This window comes from Lepidochelys olivacea, assembly GCF_965140295.1.
Source record: "Lepidochelys olivacea isolate rLepOli2 genome assembly, chromosome: 19".
Classification (NCBI taxonomy): Eukaryota; Metazoa; Chordata; order Testudines; family Cheloniidae; genus Lepidochelys; species Lepidochelys olivacea.
Genome location: NC_140429.1, coordinates 9,369,395 through 9,392,464, shown reverse-complemented (window position 1 = coordinate 9,392,464; position 23,070 = coordinate 9,369,395). Strand labels below are relative to the sequence as shown.

General features: G+C 45.5%; 1 protein-coding gene across 5 annotated transcripts; it reads right to left on the bottom strand.

The window, feature by feature from the left end:
• Window positions 1–5: 5 nt before the first annotated feature.
• Window positions 6–22,574, bottom strand: MTFR1L (mitochondrial fission regulator 1 like). Of its 5 annotated transcripts, XR_014714498.1 has the most exons (9): window positions 22,235–22,574; window positions 17,652–17,764; window positions 16,710–16,814; window positions 15,822–15,931; window positions 14,559–14,770; window positions 9,821–10,130; window positions 5,118–5,316; window positions 4,824–4,970; window positions 6–3,469 (listed from the first exon to the last, which is right to left on the bottom strand). XR_014714498.1 is itself a non-coding variant. In XM_084652166.1 (7 exons), the coding sequence occupies exons 2-7, from the start codon at window positions 17,739–17,741 to the stop codon at window positions 3,364–3,366; spliced, it is 933 nt and encodes a 310-aa protein (XP_084508292.1). In that variant the 5' UTR covers window positions 17,742–17,764; window positions 22,344–22,574; the 3' UTR covers window positions 6–3,363. The 5 variants fall into 5 exon arrangements, 3 of the variants coding, with proteins under 3 accessions (XP_084508292.1, XP_084508291.1, XP_084508290.1); XR_014714499.1 differs by lacking the exon at window positions 4,824–4,970; XM_084652166.1 differs by lacking the exons at window positions 4,824–4,970; window positions 5,118–5,316 and having other exon boundaries at window positions 22,344–22,574.
• Between the last annotated feature and the right edge of the window lie 496 nt (window positions 22,575–23,070).

Sequence of the window (23,070 nt, the reverse complement as noted above, 5' to 3'; positions counted from 1 at the left end):
TGGGCTGCTGAAAAATTGACATTTTTTAATGTATGTGAAAATTCCTCTGGAGCCTCCACAGTGCATCACTTTCTTTAAGATACAAGGACTGTGTAAGCGTACACCTTGCATATATGGCCTTTGGCTACGAGTGGTATAGACCCACACACACAGGCTATTTATGCTGCATGCAGAATTGTTGTTGATTAAAAAGAGATTATACATGTGCAAATAAAGTGATAATTTTATAGCAAGATGGGTTGTAATCAAGTTTCCACATCTGCTCCTACCCGTGCCCTGCTCATATGAACATAGGAACCACGTTGTCAAACATTGTATCTGTGTGACACCATCTATTTGCATGTTTGGCAAGGCTCTGGTTAGTGGTGGTGCTATATAAAAGGAAGCATGAAGGGTACTTCAATCCCACATTTGAAGAATAAGGACCTGTTACTTATTCAAGGGAAAAGAGACATCTTGCCATTGATTTAAAACATTGCCACTCATCTTGTAAGATTTGAATATTGCAGTATGTCTCAGAAGTCAGAGTCCACAAGCCTGAGGATCCACACTATGTAGTCTAGTGTCTCACAACACATCTACAGGTGGATTATCTGCCCCCCAAATTTAGGTTCAGCTGCCCAGTCAAGTGTTTAATCATAACACAGTTAGCTTGTGGAATTCACTGGTAGAGGATGTCACTAAAAGAGTCAAAAATGGACTGGACATGTATATAGCTAAGAACAGCCCTGAGAATATTTAAAAACAAGTTTGTAAAGGACACAGAGCCTCTTGTGTCAGCAGACAAAACAACCCCTAATTGACTAGTGTTATGAGCACTGGATCGAAGTGGCAAGCAACTTCCTATGAAGTATGTGGTACTGGTTACTTGACTAGATGGACCCTATGGTCTGCTGTATGGTAATTGTTACTATAGCAACAGAACAATATTTTGACTTAAAGGGAGTATGCACGCTATAATGCTTCTTAAGGGGCACAGTTGTCAGCTATACATGTCCCTTCATTAAATTAGTAGGATTAAGCTACTTTGCTCAATAGAAAAATCAAAGATCATCATCAGAAACTGTAGTTGTACCATCCCCACCCAAGGCAGCTGGTGTGGAGAAGGAAGAGATGTACATAACAGGCATTTTAGACCTTGCAAGCCAAAGTTTGTAGCTGTGTACAGGGAGGGATCCTAGACGTTCAGTACTAATTGTGACTGCCACCAGCGTGCTTAAATAAAGCAAGAGTGCAGTGGCAGGTTTACTTATTTTAAAATAGAAACCTTGACATTACCACTATCGCCAGATCTGGCTTCACAATCTGCAGGGCCCCACAACTGCCACAGTAAGGAGGGACAGCAAGAAAGTCACAGTGTGACTTTTCTTGCTAGCCCTACCACCAGGGGCTTCTAACAGAGCAAGCTTCCTCCCTCTCTAAGCCAGTTACTGGCTGCAGGAGCAAATCTGGACTTGAAGTGAGGTTTTCCCCACACTGGTCACACCACCAGTGTAGGGAAGAATCTGGCTTAGGTACATTTGCATCTGTTTGGGGAGAGAGAGGCCAATTCACCCCATTCAGAAGCAGCATGATAGTATAGGGCAGGAAGATCACACAAAAGTGCAATCATTTGCATTAGCTGACCCCATATTGTCCCTTTTATGTGGGACTAGGCTCCCATGTTTTCCTCTGACAATACAGTATGGCCACAGCTGTGTAGATACAGATGCATTCTTGGGAAAACATGGCTAATCTTCCCTATTGACTCAGCAAAGGATTGCGTGTGTGTGTGTGTGTAGAATTGTGCAATGGACCTTTGGAATATTATTCCACACCAAGGACTAAAATATGTGCCAGCCAGGCCGCCCAGTTATACTCTCCCATCCTACAGAAGTGGTGATAAGTAGGAACTAATGGGGTTAGATACCAACTGTGTGTGGTGTGTTTCAGGCAGAATGACAATGTCATGTATAGTTTCCTGCAGCACAAATATTGTGGGAATTATGGTGTGGGAGCTGCTCACTCACCCCATTCCTGACACCCAATATTTTAAACAGGCATGCATTGAATTTTCAATTCTCTGCTGAGTTGCAAGGACAGTAGAGTGACTTCACAAGAAAGCAACACAGGAGAGACTAGGAGGAGGGAGCCACAGGACCCAGTGATTGCTGACAGACAGATGTCAAGTTGAGGCAACATGCAGCATGGTGATTCATGCCCTCTGCTGCAGCAGAAACAGCCCAAAACACCAATACTCTGCTACAAGCAACGTTTCAGATACCAGTACAAGCAGACAGACAGAACCAGTCCTCCAAAAAAACCCAGCACAGCTGTTGACTATTGAGGAAACCTGCAAATATCATTGGAGAACTAAGTATAGGGATCCATTTATATAAAAGAATCATCATCATCTACCTTGAAGACAGCTGAGAGACATATTAGCGCAGAATGACACTTCAACCAGGGACTTTGATTTAACTCTCTCCTTTTCCCCACATGGTTTCCTACAGGACTCAACTCCTAGCTTTGATGATTCAGTAGATAAACTTTAAGTCACATTATTAAAATTCAGTAAGGATTTCGTCCAGTTAAAGTTAATTGAATAAAAAGATCATTTTAATGAAACACATGGAATTCTTGACAAGTTACCTTAGGGCAGGATATAAGTGTCATGTAATGTGATTCGGGATATTTTGATCTTTCAAATATTACAAATTATTTGAAAGTCACTCACCAGTCTAGCAAATTGAGCTTGGTTAAATGGACTGATCATTCCCTTTAATGTCTCCTATCCCATTTGGGATGGGAAAGTAATTGGAAGAAACTTTAGGGAATGGAATCCTTTTTTGAGAAAATAATGTAAGCTCTTAAACCACCCTCGCTACAGTAAGAACTTCCTAAAAACTGACAGTCTAGAAGGAAGAAGCAATTTAGTTTCATTGATAGCTTTGCACCAGACTTTCCCTGAACGAAGAAAGAATTAGATGCTTTATGTCCATTTATATTATAAATTAGTAGCTAGTCATATTGCAACAAGACCATCATGAGTCAAATTAATGATTCAAGTTAAAGTCACCTTGGGGAAAACACAGATAGGAAGATAACTTCATTTAGCATCACTCTGTAGAAGAATCTGTTACCAGCAATGCTTCAAAATATATGTGGAAAACAATTTCCTTTTTCTTAAAAAGTTTTTATATATTTAGAGACGTGGAAAACACTGCAAATCCATAGTTTCTTTCTTGAATAAGTTTCCAGTGCAGAAATCATTTCTAATTAGTAAAGAGGCAAAAAAGTTTTATCCTGAGGAAGGCAGCTACTGTGAAGAAAAATCTTAGGAGCACAATACACTTGCTTACAGATTTAAATGGAAGTGTAATGTCAGTTTTCTTTCATGGTTACATCTTCATCCTTTAGAGCAAATTTTCTTCTTAACACTTCTGATATAAGAACAGCGGGGTCTTCCTCCTTCAGTAAAGTTCGGTTCCTGATGGAGGATACAAAATTAACATATTAACTGCAATTTGGGTAGAGATTCTCCAAAGGCTGCAGAGGACACTGTCTCTGCTAGGCCCAAGCTTTAGGATTTTGTTTAAAAAAATTGTTTTATAAACCAAATTATGAGAAAATGGTGCATCTCTGAAACCCCCTTTTTATTTAAGCATCTCACCGCAGCACTGGGAACCCTGACAGTCTGTCAGAGTTGGGTAAAGTGCAAAACCTGAATAGAAGACAAAGGGAATAGTTCATTAAGGCTGAGATTTTGCAAGCTGCCTAGGAAATGTAGAGACAGAGTTCCCATTAATTTCAAGGGGAAATTGTGCGGTCTAAATGCCCCTAGTGGTGTAGAAAATCTCAGTCTACATTTCATTCCCCCACCCCCAAATTTTAAATCTGAAGTGTTAACAACAGGTCAGAAGAAATGTGCAAAATATAAGCTGTATGCAGGCTGCCCCCCTTCTTTATTAAAACCAAAAGACATTACTTTGAACTGAAATAGTAGAACTAATTATCTATGATGATGTTAATTGTGAAATGGGTACACTGCTCACTTGCATGTCTTTGTACAATAAAAACAGGATTCTTCTGCTTTATCTCCCCTTTTCTCACATAATCCAACAACAGTCTTGCATGACAGGTAAGCAGTGGGTCCTGCGTTTTATGAGCCCTAGTGATCAGTTTACTTTACAAAAAGGGAGCCTACTTCACAAGAAACCAAAAATGTATGAATTATATTGGGTCATTCATGATACTTGAAAATAAGGATCCCATGCTAACAGCCACTGATTTCAGAGTTTAATATTTTAGAGTAAAAAGTTTCTTATAGGCTGGAAAACATTCCATGAGTTCTGAAATCTTTTAAAAGCCTCTAAAAGAGCTTATTATTTTTAACTAGATGAAAGCAAAAAATAAATTACGGTTTGCTGTATTTGTTTTAAACACCTGCAGCCACTTAATCTTGAATTTGCACTGAAAGCTTTTACTAGACCAAGTGATTAAATTTAAGAAGTTCACAAGTAACCCAAGGGGCAAGGCCTTAGCCCACAATTGTAATATATAGTTTAACTTCAGCTTTTAAATCATGACGGTAAATAGAAACACCCCACTGATTTCACCAGAATCAGGATCCCCTCTGATACGAGTGCAGAGACAGGGAGAAAGAACTACTGAAGTTGGGGAAGCTTAAGAGAATCCATAATCATCCAGCGTTCCAAGAAACTGCTTCCAAAGGGCAATGGGTATAGGAGAGAAGCCAAGAGCAGATGCAGGAAGAGGCAAAGTGAGACTGCAGCAATAAAGACTGAAGTTGTACTGATCACAAGAAAGAAGCTCATCCTCACCATGGGTAGCTAAAAGCGGTGTGGTGGAAATCTATGAGAGGGAGAGAACAAGCCTCCTGCAACAGCGCACAACCAGCAGCTATTGTAGAAAACTGACACCCGGCAACTGGCAGCAGAGGGGGTACCTTCAACCAACATCAAGCAGCACTGCAATTAAATATCAGCATCTTGATTCTTTAGAAATTCTCACCAAAGAACTACAACAACCAGGGAAGTAATCATGGACAAATTAATGCACAATTACACCTGAATTAGATCAGTCCCACCATCAGTACTTAAAAAAAACGTACTCACATTCAAAGCAGATCCTCACGCTAAATGTTTTTAACCACACACCGAATGAACGGATCAGCTGGAACACTACACAGACCATTCCTTTCCAAAGGGCATCAGCTATTAAAAGGGGTCTATTCTGATTTTAATGGTGGAAACATGCAAATGTGTCTCATACTCATTCCTGAAGTTTCCAGGCTGTGGGTTTTAACACCAGTTCCTAAACAGGAGCATCAGAGAAGCATTGATTTAATCATCGTTAGATGTAAATGGCATCTCCACCCACAAAAATTAAAATGGTCATTTAACTCCCTTTTTACACATTCACTTTATACTGCTGGCTCTGGTACCATCGGGAAACTGGTCAGACGAGGGACAGACCCCAGGGAGGCTGCCGCTTGAAAACAACCTCAGTTCATGCTGCCTCATGATTCTTCTACATGATGCTGCTTCTACACCTGCTGGGATGTCCGAATAATCACCACAATAACCTCAAAGAGATCAAGGACTCTATAATCAGTTCTAAGCTGACTGAGATCATTTACTATAGGTGGCTATGGCAGGATATTTCACAACTCATTAATGTACATCAGCTGTGAAATAACAGATGTTCTAAGAATAACCCCACTAGATCTTTTCACATTCACTTGTTTTTGTTCACTAAACATTTTATGTGAAATACGGAACTGATGTCAGCAGTATAAGACACAGCAGAAGCCCAGCAATTCACCACAAAAAATCCAGGCTTCTAGGGTCTTGTTGCTTTCCAGGCACACAATAACTAAGTGTTGTATTCAGCTGGTCAGGGAGGTACAAGCTGCTCACCCCCACAGCATATTAGGGAGTCCCAACCAACTCTCAACAGATATATGGCACGTCACCATGGTATGAGGCCGGCGTGTAGGGCAATCGTCAATTTGTGCTGGTCAAACAACAAAGACAATTGTTCACCAGTTAATTGCTAAGTCACAAGGAATACATTATTCACGGCTATTCACCCAGCTCTCATTCAGATATTGTAACCCTCATCTCCAAGTGCTTGTACTGTACATTGGAGGCAAGGCAATAGGAAGCAATATATGGTGTGAAGCTATGGTTATAGATTTGGTCATACAGCGTAAGAGGAAGCATTAGGGAAAACACACATCACCACAACCTTTCCACAAATGAATGCCGTTATCTTTCGGTAAATCCACTGGAGACATGGCAATTCATGTTCTTGCTACCACAGTATTTGCCTAGGATCTGGGCCATTCACTCTGAACACCAATTTAAATCAGGAAAAAAAATAGAGCTATCAGAAACAGACTAAAATAAATTTGCATACAATGTGATTCAGCTTCTCCTGTTAATCAGGCGAGCAGTTATTCCCTGTGGGAAACGGGCCTTGGCTGAACAGAAAAGCAGGGCTCTCTGCCCATCCAGTCCCAGTGGGATAGAATTTGTTAGATATCCTCATACAAGACATTTGCATTCTACTTTACAGACGTCTGTGCTAATAGTTACTGGTAATAGCTCCCCTTCACGGAATAAGGCCATTGGAACATAGCTACCTGGAGAAGGACTAGCCCCTTCTTTGGATAAAAGCATAAACCATCAGATACATGCCTGGTCTACAATTAAAAATTAGATCCATCTAGTTAAGTTGCTCAGGGCTTTGAAGAATGTTGTGGCATGGTGAACTCAATCTACCCCAGTGTAGAGGCAGCTAGCTGGGTGGAAGAATTCTTCCAACCTAGTTACCACCTCTAGGAGAGGTGGACTAACTACATCGACAGAAAATCCCCTTCCGGCGACACAGGAAGGGTCTATGTTAGGGTGCTAGAGCAGCACGATCGGAGCAGTCCATGCATACCACCCGCAGTCCCTAAAATTATACTGGTCCCATTCTCTTGCTCCTGCATCTGAGCGACTTCCAGTGAAGTCAATGGGAACTGCTGATAAATAAGCAGCAAGAAAATTGGGGCTCTTCTCTCTATGCCACCCTCAGTTCTGCATAGCTGTGTGTTACCATTCCCATGGCTCAGACTACCTTCCCCCCACCTACAAGAGCCTAATCCTGGGGACTGAGACTCACCTACTGCTCAGGTGTCTCTATACTGACTTCCTGGGGAATCATGCAATTCCATCTCATTTGGGGAAACAGAATGATTGGGACAGAGGAGAATGCTACCCTGAAAGTCAAACACACACCTTGTATAGAACTATCTGCATAACCAGCCGCATATATGTCAACACCATCAAATCTTAAAGTGAAAGGACTTGTCCAGCACAGCATCTGAAATGCCCTGAGGGTGCACACTAGAGCCCTCCCTGCACAATGGGGGTGTATATTTGCTGGAAGAGTTAAAGTCTGCCGTTGCCTTCAAATCCTCGGGTCACAGACGGGCACAGTTTCACCTAGACTGTTCTCAGTGGCCGTGCTCCGTTCCTGCTGATCCTAGGGAGAGGTCATGTCTAACATTCTCTCCCCCTACCCTCCAGCCCAATATTCACCCCAGTGGCAATCTTCTCCTTGTGTCTGAGCCATAGCTCATGTTATTTCCTTCTCCTATTCGGCTGGTTCAGGAACAAAATGTAAACATTCCACGAACCGTCCTTTTCATTCAGCATTAGATATCCCTATGCATTTTGGCCAGGGAGGCATAAAGTCAAAATAGGGGCACTTGTACCATAAGGCCCCGACCCCATCCATGACAAGGCTTTAGGAGGACTTCAGCTACGTCTGTTGAAGGCACTGGGCTAGTGGTGCTCCATATCTAATCCATGCAGGAGCGTACACAAGATGACTCAACAGACACGGGGATAATATTGCGACCTGCATTCTCACGCTAACCAAGCTGCTCAACCAAGTGCATCCACTAGTTCAAGAGTCATTTTAAGAATAAGCCTAAGAAAGTCACCATGCTTGTTCCTAAAACTCTTCACGAACTTGCTCCAGGTCCCCCTCAAAGACCTTGTGAAATGCCTCCGCACCAATCCCTCTTCATCAAGCACCTTCCCAATGAACCTGGGAATGCTGGTGTGAGAGCCGCCTTCTCTGCAGCTTCTGACACATGGAATGAGCTTCCTGAATCTCCCAGCTGAAAAAAATTATTGCAGGTCTTTCCCTAATCAGCGTTGTTCTGCATAGTGCACGATTCCCAGGCCCAATATGCCCCAGGTGATTGGCAATTTCCCCTCACCCAAGAGGGGAGCCTCCAGGGGAAGTTTACTTTATGTATTTGAAAATGAATTTACCCAATTAGGGTTAAATATTGTGTCGCACAAGTGTAACAAATGCTTGTAGGCACTTTAGCTACGTTTTAGCCCATTTCTGATGGGAGTTCAAATTTAACATTCTGAAGAAAGTCTGGCTTTCTATCAGCAAAAGAAGATGATTCACATTTCCCAAATACGACATTGCAGACGAAATTACCTAATGCCTGACAACGGAAATTGATGCAACCCTGCTAAATCCTGCAAAATGACAAGTACCTTTTTTTTTTTTTTTTTTTTGCAAATTACATCTCCTTTGACTGTGATAAATCAAAACTGCAAAGGATGCCAAAAAAAAGCTCCTTTGGGCGGGCAGGAAAAAACTTCAATCTGCAATTCAAAAGAGGATACATATCCAGTGTGTATTCATGAGCGGGAGAAATTCATTTAAGTTTGACTCCTACTCCAGCCTCCAGAAAGATGAATGACAAGAATTATAATGGAGGAGGGATATATTTCCACTTCTGAATAATATTTCTTTGGAAAATTTGAGAGCAATGATACTTCAGGTGCAGGCTGAGCTGTACAGAGTATATTTCAGTGTTTTATTTTTTGGTATACTTTTGTTTGGTGCCAGACACTCTCTCTTTAATTGGATTAGGCATAACATTCATAAGGAGCATAATGATGATTCAAAATGTTCTTTATTCTGATATTGAAGAGGGCTCCCCACAATACCACAGAAGTGGCCACATGGATTTTGGGGTGCGCTGGTGAAAGGGCTGAGCTTCGTCAGTCTAATTCCATGTTGTCCATGTGAGACAAGGACAGTACAAAGGCCAGCTGAGATATTAGAGAAGGTATTTCTTCATTGGGAGGGTCCTGTCCCCGACAATGCATAGGTAAGCATGTCAATGACTTGGCGTTCCCAGGTTACAAGACAACAGTACGATAAATCTGCTTTCAGGACAGCACTTATGAGGAAAAAGGCATGAGGTGGGCGGTTTGCCTAATCAGACATTGCATGGAACGCACACAGAGCTTAGAGGTGAGGGGTGTGCAGATATCTGACAATAGTAAGGCAGCGTCTCAGAGGGCTTCACACATGAAGAGTCGCAGCATGGAGGTCTCCTCTCCCCACACATTTTGTTAAACAAAAAAAGCAAGAGGATTTTTGGTGTGGATGGGTCGAAGCAGAGTGGTCAAGCAGCGCGCTAGCAGACTTGCACTACTTCCCCCCTCTCTCCAGTGTTTTCTACCCTTAAATTCAAAGGCTTGGCTCGGCTCAAAGGGAATCATTTTGGAGGCAAATAAAACAGATCTAGAAATAGCAGCAGTTCTAATGTACAACAAATATTTCCTTGTAAAGCTTGATTATAGCACGAAGGACCAGCAGATAAACACAATATTCCGTGCGTCTACAATGCTTTGAAACAAACAAACAAACAAAAAAATAAATAAATAAATAAATAAAAGAGGACAGGAACATTCATTCAGAAAATAAAAGAGGTTCAGGAGAGACTTACAAATCTTTGTTCTGTTTCATCCTATGAATGTCTTTAAGGATGCCCATCATGTCTGCAAAACTGCTGGCCTTCGAAAGAGAGACAGAATCTTCCACGTCAACATCCTTTGGTTCTGGTTTACAACATTCAGAGGTTGCAGAACAAAGCACGGAAACTGATGGAAGCTCCGGAATTTCTAATTCTGCCTCCTCTGTGATATCACTAATGACAAAGGAAGTTGTAGATTGGAATGAGGATCCAAAACAAGGTAAGGGAGAAGATACATTTGAACTTCCTGGAGATAATAAATCTGGCGTTAATGAAGCGGAAGCTGAAAAAGAAAACAATAAACGTGGATACGTAAACTAGTGCCAAATCACCTTATTTTTCTAAGCAGTAAAATATAAATCAAGCTCAGATCTTGGCCAACCTCCCCCAGGTGATGCAAAAATAAACATGGCCCAGGGCTTTCCCTTTTACCCTCCACATGCCCACTGCTTCCTACAGCCCTCCCGCCCCTCCAGTGCTCATCCCCACTGCCTCTTATACCATGCTTCTGTCTACAAATCTGGGTCCACATACAGCCTCCATCACTATATTACCATGCATCTTGCAAAGATGGACTTTATCTTCACAAGCCCCCTGGGAGCCAGAAAAGCATTATTCCCATTTTACAGGTGGGAACCCACGCACAGAGATTAAGTTACATAGTTAAGGACAAACAAAACATCTGTGAAATCTGGGAACAGAACAAAGGTCTCCTGGGTCCCAGTCGAATTCCTTAAGCAGAAGGCCATTCTTCCTCTTCTAATCCAGGGTCTTCCTCCTACAGCACCATCCTAGGCCTTTAACCAGGGCTGTCCCCCTTACACAATGCCTCTACCAAGTCGTTCCTTTCCATTTTGTTCTGAAAACCATTACACATGGATCTCAGGCATTTCTACACATGACAGTACGAACACACGACTGGGAACTAGGCACTCCTGCATTTTAAATATTGACTCTGATATGAATGCCTTTTGGGACCTTGGATTTTTCCCTAATTTATTTAACATTAGAGTACACGCATCTTCTAGAAGGGCCTTTTCTATGTCAGAAAGGAGGTTACAGAACTACACAGACTCGCTTTCAGTTTCCAGCGACCAGAGTCATTTGGTTGATGTAGATAAAGCCAGTTGCACAGTACCTATTACTTTCCACCAACACCTCCAAAAGGAGATTGAGAACGGTAGTTAGCACTTGGATCATCAGATTACTTGGCTGCAACTATTTTCTCAATTATAATTCCAAAGTACTGAAATCAAAATATGCTGTAGACTTTGCAAAAAGCCCTTATAAGCGAGCTGACAAACCTGGTCACATTGCCAGGGAAGGAGCAGGGAGGGAGAAACACATGATCAGTGTTTCCCATGTAGACCTCTTATTTGCTCAGTCATCATCTTCCTCTAATTAAGGGGAGTTGAACAGTTTAGTTGACTGATCCGACATCTTGCTCTCAAGACATTTTCTCCAGTCTGTGTTTCTAATTCGATTGCTCCTCTTGGATCTTACATGGAGGAGGAAGAATGAGGGTAACAGCCTTTCCAAAGAGGGTACATGCTTCACTTTCACGGTCTCCCCCACCCCTGGAGAGTTCTTTCAGCCTTTTAGTGTGTATGTTCTGTGATACCTTATGGTTTAATAGACAACAAGATGCAAATATACTTCCCTTAAACTACCTGACCTCTGCACAGTACATTCTGTGTTAAATTACGGATTGTTTTCCATACAGATCAGCTAATGCCTTTCCCCCTTCATCTGTGCTTTGTCTTTTTCTAAGAGTACAAATGCACCAGAGATCAGGAAAAAAGTAATTATTGTTCTACATATGCAACCTAAATATGACCACAAAGTATCTTGGAAGAGTTTGGAAAAATTCTTAATTTTCTGTGATATAGTATCACACCCATGTCAGAGTGTGTCTGCCTCTAAGAAAGAATGCACCATGCCCTATCCAAAGGCATGGAAAATACTCTAGTTTCCTAGCAAAATAACCAGCAAGAACAATTCCTACATGCATGAAATCACTGAGTGAATCTTTTTGGAAAATGATGACTGGACCAGGGTAGGCAGTTACACAAAAATATACTATCACCTGGCATAGGGAGAGGGTGGGGATGAGACAAGGCTCATGTGGTTTGAGCAAGAGCCATAATTATTCTATCACTAAACCCCCATTTTACTACTGAACTTGGAAGCGTATTCCTGACGCCGTACGGCTTAAGGAGAATGAAAGGTACCAACAGCTGATTAAGAGGCAGTGTACACTGACATTTTAAGGGTCAAATTCTGCCTTCAGTTACTTTTGAGGCAGCATGTCCACTGCTTAGAATACAAGCCTGGGAATCAAGAATCTGACGTTCTAAAGGCAGCTTTTTCACTCTCATCTGGTGTAGTCTTGTCCCAGAGAACCTCTCTGCCTCAGTTTCCACATCTGAAAAAAACAAACTCACACAAGCTCTCCCCTAGGCATTCTGTGCATGTAACTGTGACCCATGAACTTGTGGCCAAATTCTGTCCTGAGTGGATTATCGATACACTAGATGGCCAACTTTGTACCGCATCTCATTTAAAAATTAATTGTGATCTAGACAAAAACATCCTATGTGTTCCAAGTGGGCATCTCATATATTAAAGATGGATAAAATAAGTTAAAATGGGCTGAACCGAATACATAAGATTCATGTCTGAAATGCAGAGGCCAACATTCAAACTAAATCCAGTATCGTCTGAGGATGTAATGAGTAAGTGTCTCCCCTTGTAACAGGACTAACTATAAGCAATTGCTTATATTGTTTATAAGGTTGTAAGTTCGCCACAGCTATGACTTTGGACAGATCCTAGGACAAGGTATTTTTCATAGAAGGGTCACCCTACTCAACTGTCTCCTTCTCCCTGAAGGATTAGATTTGGTTCTGTAGTCGAGTAGGGAAGAGTGCCCTGGGTTTTAAATTAAAAAAACAAAACAAGCAAAACTATATTTAATTGCAGAATAAAGGATATTTCACTTACACAATTTCCCATGACAAACAGAAGTATTTAAGATAGTGTCATGACATCATAGAATCAGAATCTCAGGATTGGAAGGGACCTCAAGAGGTCATCTCGTCCAACCCCCTGCTCAAAGCTCACTGCATTTTATTTAAAAATGGAAAAGGCTTTTGCATTTTTTGCCATAACAAAGTTACAATTTCCCCCCTTTTATGTCATTGTCAGAAAGGCAAATTATAACCACTGCCTTTGTACCTTGGTTGTACACCAACAGTTCAAGTACACTGCACACGAACAACAGATGCAGCTTCCTACAAGAGAAGCTGTTTTGGAGAAGGTTCAAGTTCCAGGAATGTGCCAAGTTGCTACTTTTAAAAGGTTTTAAAGTTGTAAGATTGACAAGGCCTCAAGGGTACTTCTGGTCTTGCACGGCTCTGAGACTGGTCAGCAGTACGAACAAGCATGTGATGCCACTGTGTACTTTGAGGTTTCAACAAAAATAGCATCCTGTTTATTTCCAGAGCCACCCAGCGGAAGCTAGACCATAAGAGCAAACTGAAGGATGGAATTTCCCCTTTCACATTAAATTTACTTGCATTTTTTTAGCTTAAAACACAACTAAAATCAGTGTGTTTATGACAGGCAGCAGTCAACCAACTAGAATTAATTCAAGATGATGTTGTGCACATGGTCAGACTAGATGATCACAATGATCCCTTCTGGCTTTATAATCTGAACTCCAGATGGCCTCTTCTCAAAAAGCTTAACTGGCCCGAGAACAATTAGTACTCATCTCTGGTCACGAAAAACCAGAACATTTACATCACACTCCCAAAGAGAGAGGAAAACAACCCTTTTTAGACATCAACAACAGGCCTGGGGGCAAGAATGACAAGACTAAATCCCCAACCTTTTCATTCAATGGAAGTCGCTCAGTCTGGAAACTAAAACACCCTCTACCTCTCTCTCTCCAGTACAGTTACGGTTTATTTTGGTAGTACTAATTAGAATCATAGAATATCAGGGTTGGAAGGGACCTCAGGAGGTCATCTAGTCCAACCCCCTGCTCAAAGCAGGACCAATCCCCAATTTTTGCCCCCGATCCCTAAATGACCCCCTCAAGGATTGAACTCAACACTGGGTTTAGCAGGCCAATGCTCAAACCACTGAGCTATCCCTCCCCTGTAAATATTAAACGTATTAAATAAATGCCAATACATACAAACAGTACCATTCGTTCTACTGACATCATAGAGGACATTGCACAAACAAGGGGAAGGAAGAAACGTAGAATTCACAATGGCTGACTACAACTCTAGCCGTTTAGGTCATTCATGTTCACTACATGGATGCTGGAAATGGTTGTATTCCATTTAATCCACTGCCAGCTCTTAGGAAGCAATAGGATCAGCATGGTTGTCATCTCCCCACTTGTCAAACTCCTACGATGCTCCACTCAGCTGCAGTTGTAACAATGAGCTGTTTGGACAGCTTTGGCTATGCATACCACTACAAACATATATTGTATTAGATCGCTAAGTCACATGCTAGAGATAGGGGTCCAAAGACGACAAAATATCTATTGTCTTGCATTTGTATGCAAAAAGCCAGAATACTGGCAATGTTTTGATATAGTATCTGACCAGTACTCACTGCGTTTTATCGTGGAATCATCACAGTTCACTGTCTCAAGCCTTTTATTGTTAGAAAAGAAGACTTATGTTCCTACCTGGATCTGCAGCTACAATTTTAGCTATTTGACTCCGCAGGTGACTCAGCTCATCTTGAAGCTCTGTCGTCCGACTGAGGGCCGGTAAACCAGGTTTCTTCAAGACCAGCAGCTTCTCTTCCTGCTTTCTCAAGTTGGGGACTGAAGCATTTCGCTGTATAACAAAGAATGGGCTGGGCTTCCACTTGTGCTTTAATGGGCGAGTGTCACTCCTAAGAAGAACAGCACAAAAGCCCATCAATCACACAAATGGAACAGACCCCACTCAAGCAATAATGTTTTGTATTTCTACAGCCTTCCACCCAAGAACTACAAAGCATTTTACCAACAATACATCAGGATACTCGTGGCAGGTAGATATTATCCTTGTTCTATAAAGGAGGAAAATGAGGCACAGAAACTACACAAAAACTGCTGCCCAACACAGGAAGTCTGTGGCAGATGCAGGAACAAAAAAAGCAACCCTCCAAACTTTCAGTCTAGAGCCTTAACCAGGAGGGGGAGGGATAGCTCAGTGGTTTGAGCATTGGCCTGCTAAACCCAGGGTTGTGAGTTCTATCCTTGAGGGGGCCATTTAGGGATCTGGGACAAAAACTGGGAATTGGCCCTGCTTTGAGCAGGGGGTTGGACTAGATGATCTCCTGGGGTCCCTTCCAACCCTGATATTCTATGATTCTATATTCCTCTCTCCTGGCTGGTTTACATTTCTGTACAATGGAATGGCATTTGATAGTGTATGCAAATGGGGGCGTCACCTGTTCCCATTTCACAGTTTCTCGAACTGCAAAAGGCTTACATTTTATTTTTCACAAGACATTAATATTAATGTGGCCTTCCCTAGAACTTCAAAAAGTGAAATGGATAGAAGTGGACTCCCTGGACCACTAGGTGTGAATCCCAGAAGGGATATGACAGCCCTTCATCCTTCCGAAGTAGATACCCTGAGCACCATGTAGTTTATTAGGTGGAGGTCTTTCAGTTACGATCTTAAAAGCGAAGAGCCCAGCCACTCTAGCTGAATGTTAAGTATCCCCTGGCACTTTCTGTAAGAGTTTGCCCTTGTGTCCTTGGCCAAAATTTCTCATCCCCTCCTCTCTGTGGAACAATTTTCAAAGAAAAAAATAAATCAACAAGTTGTTCTGGTCAGATGCCTAAGTGACGAGAAATTTTGAGCATTTGATCAGTTACTGTTTTATCTTTCATAAAACACCCAGGAAGAATGGAAGAACGGAAAGATACGGGGAGAGAAAAAGTAAAAAATACCTGACTCTAGCATAGGTTTCTCCTTCATCTGCTGCTATCCATGCAATATCTGCCAGAGTGGGGACTGGAGGTCCATCGTTTAGATACAGATCTGAAATGTTTGGTAGAACCTAGGAAGAACATAGTGACATTATAATAAACATAATGGTTTTGTTCTGTTTAATGTGTTTGGTACAATTTAAAGATGATGAAGCCTTCTCTGCATCAGATTCATAGCTGAGCCTTTGCTGTACAAAGCCAGCGTAGATGGATTCAGATAAACACACCCAGCGTTTCATGTACTGGTTTATGAAACTGTCCTCTTAGCTTTTTTGATGTGCATCATAAAACTGGAAAATGAGCCTGCAAAAATGTACTCACTATTGCCTTAAATGCAGCCAAAAAAGAAAAAAAATTGGCATCCACACGAACGCCACTTTTCAGCTACAAAGCAATACCATTATTGAGCTAACTCTCAAACACCCAATAAAGTAGGCATGTATCATGAGCCTCATGTTATGGTTTGGGAAACAGAGGCACAGAGAGGTTAGGTGACTTGCCCAAGGTCACACATTCAGTTAGTGGCTCAGCTGGGAATAGGATCCAAAAGTTTGGACTCAGTCCCCTCTGATCATTAGCTCACGCTCCTTCCCGTTTGTAGGCATGATTGTATAGAACGTGTTGTTCCCAGATTGCCACTGTTCATTTCAGGGATTTACAAAACTAGGAAGAGTTAAAATTGTTAAAACTGATAATTTATACAACCCTATTGACTGCATGTGGTGCATTTTCAATTTCAAAAATACTTTACTTTGCTATGGGAAGGAATGGCAAATCAGAATTATTTCTGTTGCTAAAGAACTGCAGAGTCCTGTATATATTTCCAGAATCTCTCATGCATTCCCTTACCTCAAAAGATGCTCTAGGACAGGGTTTTAAAGGAAGATTTGTCCCAATCCTCCTGACAACACTACGTGATGAGCCACAGGGCTTGTTCTGCCAAATTGGGATAGTCTGAGAATCAAGACAATATTTTATAACATATTTCAGAAATTGCCTTTTTAAAATCTGTTCTTTATTTTTTGAAAGTATCAAAAGCCACCATATAAACTAAATTCAAACCTACGGCACCTCTTTTAGCCATTTTTAAAAGAATAAAAAGTTAACAAGAGTACCAACAAGTACCAATATTTATTTTCAAATTAGGATCTTCTTTCTACAAAACCATAAAAGCCAATGAAAGAAAGTGAGGTGCCTAACTGGTATTTGTGCCTTTGAAAATCACCTCCTTAGTCAGTTTCATGTCTGTTTATAGTCATCTTCTAGACTTTGGCAAACTCTGGAGGTAAATGTTTAAATCCAAACAAGTTTATTATTTTTCAATTCATGCAAAAACCTCTATTAATAGTTGGTTGATACAAAAATGTTTTAAGACACCCAAAGTCTGTATTTTGGACCTAAGCTACCCGATAGTGCTGGTTTTAAATTGTTTACCCGTATATTAAATAATAAATTGAGTCACCAGGCTATAAATGCACCTATTCCTATAATATAGATTTGAAAGCCAAAGCAACACTTGATTTATGGTATACCAAGAAGTTCCTTAATGTATTTGTAATCTCACAATTCAAACAGAATAGCTAAATTTTATATATAATAAAACCCAATAGATAGTGAGTATATGAAGTGACAGTCCATTCTTGCAGCTCTTAAACAAGCAATAAAGGTTGAGGTACTGGGAAGAGAGATGACAAATGAGACGGTCTCTCTCATGATGTGTTCTGCAGAATGAGTTTTGGGATCCCCTGGCTCTGCATAATTAAGTATTTTTCAAAGAAATGTTGTACTTACTGATTCTGTTTCCATCTCAGGCCGTAGAGAAGGTTCCCAAACTGGATGATCAATTAAATCAGAGATGAAAATTGCAGTGCCAAGAAACATAAGGCAGCTTCATATTATTTCACCTTGAAAAACACAGATTTTCTCACTAAAAAAACAACACCCCACAATGAGCCTAGATGTGGACAAGTTCTGCATTTGTGTATTTAACATTAATATCGAAGTCAACTTTACAAAGAGCCCTATGTTTATCAGAAGGGTAGTTAACGTGGCCCTTTTCTGGGCATCAGTGGTTTTAAGATAGGCCCCTAAGGCCAAGGAATTCTGCCACCCTAACAGCTGAGGTGAATATCAAGTGGGATGTTGTCCCTCTGAACTCACAGTACTTCTGGACCTTGAATAGAGGTAACCAGGCAGCCTTCCTCAAAAAGGCAGTTTTAATCCCAGCTGAAAAATACTGTACAAAATGAACTAAGGAGAGTGTGTGATCACTTGGTTCAAGAGCCAGACTGGATGCTAGGACTCCTGGGTTCTACTCTTAGCTCTGCCATGAAGTTACCATGGTGACTGGCAGTTTCTCCCTCTTAGCCATGGCACTTGCCTCCCAAATGAGGATAGTGGGTAAGTTGAGGCATCTCTTATTTGAGCTCCTTAGAGGTAGGTACCAACGAGGCAGGTTTTCAGGCAGATAAAGGGGACAGGAAATGTGTTTAGCAAGGTTTTGTAAAGACAGGCCTCTCACTAAACTCACACTCTAAACTCATCTAAACTCTAAACTCATCTCATCTAAACTCACACTCCCCAGGAAGGTGGAAAGAACAAAGGCAGAAAAATCACACACACGCCCCCAACCCACAGGAGAGTTAGAGGGGAGCTCCTCACCTGCTAGTAGTGAAAAGGAACTGCCAGTTGGAGGCAGTTGAACACTGTACTACTCCCAGCACAGGATCAGAACATTCCACTTACTGGTAGGGGAACCGGAGGGGGAGGGTACGACACCATCCAAAAACATTAAGCTTTGGCGGTTCCATCTGGCCTTGAGGATGCTTGAGACCCATGAAAGAGAATCGTCTACTGATGGGCACAGAGGAGAATAATTAGGTTTTGTTTTTGTTTTTTGTTTTTTTTTGGGGGGGGGGGTGTTCCTGTTTTGTCAACTTTGTACCTTTGACAGGATTTTTGTTCCCCTGGTTAGTTCCGGATGGGAGTTTGGGGGCGGGGGGGAGAGAATCTCTCACACAACAGAGAGAAGGGTATTTAAAACTAGTAAAATGTGATTAAAAACCCATAGAGATTGGCTGGGGGGGGCTCAGTGGTAGGTGTATACTTGGAAATACATCTAACTCAGGGTTTTGAAGTTGACTACCTTTCAGCTGATGGTGTCCCTTTAAGCTCCTTATTTTCAACATGCCTCGGGTGTTTTAACAAGCGCCAGCGAAACAACGGAGAAAGTCTCATGCTGACAAAGGTCAGCAGCAAGAAGCTGCTGCTCTGACTGCCAAGATCCAAAGAGAAGCCAAAAAAGGCATTTAAAATGACATGTCTCCCTAACGTAAGCAGGCCTCTCGAGATTTAGCAGTTAGTTGTCTGAAAGGAATTTTTTTCCCCCGGCTCATTTCCTCTCCTTGATTTCTCATGGGAGAGGGTTAATTTGCCGTAGTTCACTTTCATCCCTTGCAGTAACATTAGTACTATATGAATTACGTGGAGAACTTCATGAAGCAAGCAACTGTCTCTAATGAGATCTGCAGTCACCATAGCATCCAGGTGCCTTCATATACAAATACAAGTTCACCTCAGGTTTGCTGTGATAAAATCACCACCTTTTTTCAGCAGTGACTACCACAAAATTGGTGGCTCAAGAGCAACAAGTGTGGCAAAGGACAAATAAACATCAGCCATGTAGAGAAAACAAGACATGACAGCCCTCCTCCATACTGAGCCAAGGTCAGCTAAGTGACATATGCTAACAGTATCACAGCTCAGTCAACCAAAAATAACTACGCATGACAGAGAGGGGCACTGCCAAAGTGTTCTTCAGCCTGCAGCATGCACAGAACCACCATTAACTGTCCCCTGGCTCATGTCATTTACACAAGAGTACAAACATTGGTGTACCCAGGAGCCCGCAGCGTAATCAATGGGGGAGAAGCCAAAGAGGAATTGACAACAACTGCAGTATGGAGTATGGTTGTATTGCTCTAGGATAAGCTCAGCTGCTTCCACTATTAATGAGAAACCTCCCATGTTTCAAGAGACAAACCACTCAAGCTTCACTCTTGAGTTACAGTGATACAAGAAAGGGAGGACTTGTGGCACCTTAGAGACTAACAAATTTCTTTGAGCATAAGCTTTCGTGAGCTACACTTCATCGGATCCATGCAGTGGAAAATACAAGAAACTCAATATGCCCATTAGAGAAAGCCAGGCTCATCTGTTTTCCTAGCCTTGTCCCAAGTGGGGCTAGGGACCTTTTTGGTTTGAGTGGGAAGCTTTTATTTTAATAGTACTCATTTAAAAAAAAACATTTAATGACGATGACACAGTGCATTTTACTGTTCGGGCCCCTGAGGAAGCGATATGAAAATTAGACATGCACGCTCCAGTTGCCTGTTGTGTTAGGGAGAGAATTGGAGACTATTAGTGTTGCAGCTTTAATTCCAACTAAAAAAGACTGGACAAGATGAACTCGGGAGGGAGTGTGGTGAAGTGGTTCAGTGTCAAATCAGGAGCCAGGACTCCAGGATTCTAGTCCCGGTTCTGGGAGGGAATGTGGCCTAGTGGTTAGAGCAGGAGCCTCAGTTCTATTCCTGGCTTGTCAACCGTTACTGCTGATTATCAGCTTCACCTCGCAGTGCCTCAGCTTCCCCATATGTAAAGTATGTGTGAGAGAGAGACAGACAGTGACCTGCTTCCGAGTAGACCTCCCTGCTGTTTAAAACCCAGCAAGGGCAGCACTAGAGAAGGAAAGGTTTGCAGAACGATCAAGCTGGGGGTGTTGTTAGCGAGGTCCTGTATTCACACCCTCCTCTCCCCCAGTCCAGGCCTGGGACTCTCAGTCTCTCACCCACTTTACCGATAAACCCAGAGTGGCAGAGGCAATACCTGAGAGTAAAACACCTCCCGCTTCGTACATAACTCAGTTAGGCGGCTCCCCACGGCCCCCCGACTCCCCCGCCCTGCGCGCCCCCCCTCGCCCCCTCCCCACGGCCCCCCGACTCCCCCGCCCTGCGCGCCCCCCCTCGCCCCCTCCCCACGGCCCCCCGACTCCCCCGCCCTGCGCGCCCCCCCTCGCCCCCTCCCCACGGCCCCCCGACTCCCCCGCCCTGCGCGCCCCCCCTCGCCCCCTCCCCACGGCCCCCCGACTCCCCCGCCCTGCGCGCCCCCCCTCGCCCCCTCCCCACGGCCCCCCGACTCCCCCGCCCTGCGCGCCCCCCCTCGCCCCCTCCCCACGGCCCCCCGACTCCCCCGCCCTGCGCGCCCCCCCTCACCCCCTACCCACGGCCCCCCGACTCCCCCGCCCTGCGCGCCCCCCTCGCCCCCTCCCCACGGCCCCCCGACTCCCCCGCCCTGCGCGCCCCCCTCGCCCCCGCCCCACGGCCCCCCGACTCCCCCGCCCTGCGCGCCCCCCTCGCCCCCTCCCCACGGCCCCCCGACTCCCCCGCCCTGCGCGCCCCCCTCGCCCCCTCCCCACGGCCCCCCGACTCCCCCGCCCTGCGCGCCCCCCTCGCCCCCTCCCCACGGCCCCCCGACTCCCCCGCCCTGCGCGCCCCCCTCGCCCCCTCCCCACGGCCCCCCGACTCCCCCGCCCTGCGCGCCCCCCTCGCCCCCTCCCCACGGCCCCCCGACTCCCCCGCCCTGCGCGCCCCCCTCGCCCCCGGCCCACGGCCCCCCGACTCCCCCGCCCTGCGCGCCCCCCTCGCCCCCGGCCCACGGCCCCCCGACTCCCCCGCCCTGCGCGCCCCCCTCGCCCCCTCCCCACGGCCCCCCGACTCCCCCGCCCTGCGCGCCCCCCTCCCCTCGGCCCCCGACTCCCCCGCCCTGCGCGCCCCCCTCGCCCCCTCGACTCCCCCGCCCTGCGCGCCCCCCTCGCCCCCTCCCCTCGGCCCCCCGACTCCCCCGCCCTGCGCGCCCCCCTCGCCCCCTCCCCACGGCCCCCCGACTCCCCCGCCCTACGCGCCCCGCTCGCCCCCTCCCCACGGCCCCCCGACTCCCCCGCCCTGCGCGCCCCGCTCGCCCCCTCCCCACGGCCCCCCGACTCCCCCGCCCTGCGCGCCCCCCTCGCCCCCTCCCCACGGCCCCCGACTCCCCCGCCCTGCGTGCCCCCCTCGCCCCCTCCCCTCGGCCCCCGACTCCCCCGCCCTGCGCGCCCCCCTCGCCCCCTCCCCACGGCCCCCCGACTCCCCCGCCCTGCGTGCCCCCCTCGCCCCCTCCCCTCGGCCCCCGACTCCCCCGCCCTGCGCGCCCCCCTCCCCACGGCCCCCGACTCCCCCGCCCTGCGCGCCCCCCTCGCCCCCTCCCCTCGGCCCCCGACTCCCCCGCCCTGCGCGCCCCCTCCCCTCGCAATTGCCCCCGACTCCCCCCCTTCACCTTACCTGCCGCAAACCCCTCCTGCACCTCCACCGCAGTCACCCCTCCCCCTGAAATTCTCTCCACGGAGGAACCCGCCGGTACCGGCACCGCCTCCTCTTCTTCCCGGCTCACCTCCGCTTCCGGTCAGCCATCAGGCCCTGACCCGGAAGTAGAAGGCGATAACCGACTCAGGCAGCTGTCACGACATACTTCCGATAGCTCCTCAGCCCCCCGCTATGCGCCTGCGCAGTATCGCGTCCCTCCGGCTTAGCCGGCGCATGGCGCCTCCGCCGCGCCGGTTACTGCTGGGGAGCGAGAGAGCGAGCGACTCCGCCCCCTCCCGTGAGCCACCGCGCAGTGCCAGGGTCGCACGGGCCCTCCGGTGCGTGGTGACGTCACATCCAGACGTGCCGTGGCGCTGTTGGGCTGACTCCGCCCCTGGGAGCGAGAGGCGTGAAGGGAGGGAGGGGCCCTAGCAACGGGGGCGGGGGAGGCAGAGACAAGAGGGGTCCCCCCAGCGACCGCCCCCCGTCCTCCTTGGGGCGGAGACACAGGGGCCCTGGGGAGAGGGGGGCCAACTTCCTAATCACACAAAACCAAACACCCCTGCCCCGCCCCTTCTCTGCAGCCACGCCCACGCCCCGCCCCTTTCTAAGGCCCCGCCCCCCGCTCGGTCCATCCACCACTCACTGTTTCAGAGTAGCAGCCGTGTTAGTCTGTATTCGCAAAAAGAAAAGGAGGACTTGTGGCACCTTAGAGACTAACCAATTTATTAGAGCATAAGCTTTCGTGAGCTACAGCTCACTTCCTCAGATGCATATCGTGGAAACTGCAGCAGGCTTTATATATACACAGAGAA

What these genes read in the sequence shown, in the direction of transcription:
- MTFR1L (XM_084652166.1), bottom strand. Translation starts at nt 17,741, where the DNA reads ATGTTTCTTGGCACTGCAATTTTCATCTCTGATTTAATTGATCATCCA. An exon ending in AATTGTAGCTGCAGATCCAG is followed by an intron (nt 10,131 to 14,558) that starts GTAGGAACATAA and finishes TTTCTTTTTCAG; the next exon opens with CTTCCGCTTCATTAACGCCA. An exon ending in ATGAAACAGAACAAAGATTT is followed by an intron (nt 3,470 to 9,820) that starts GTAAGTCTCTCC and finishes ATCCTCCATCAG; the next exon opens with GAACCGAACTTTACTGAAGG.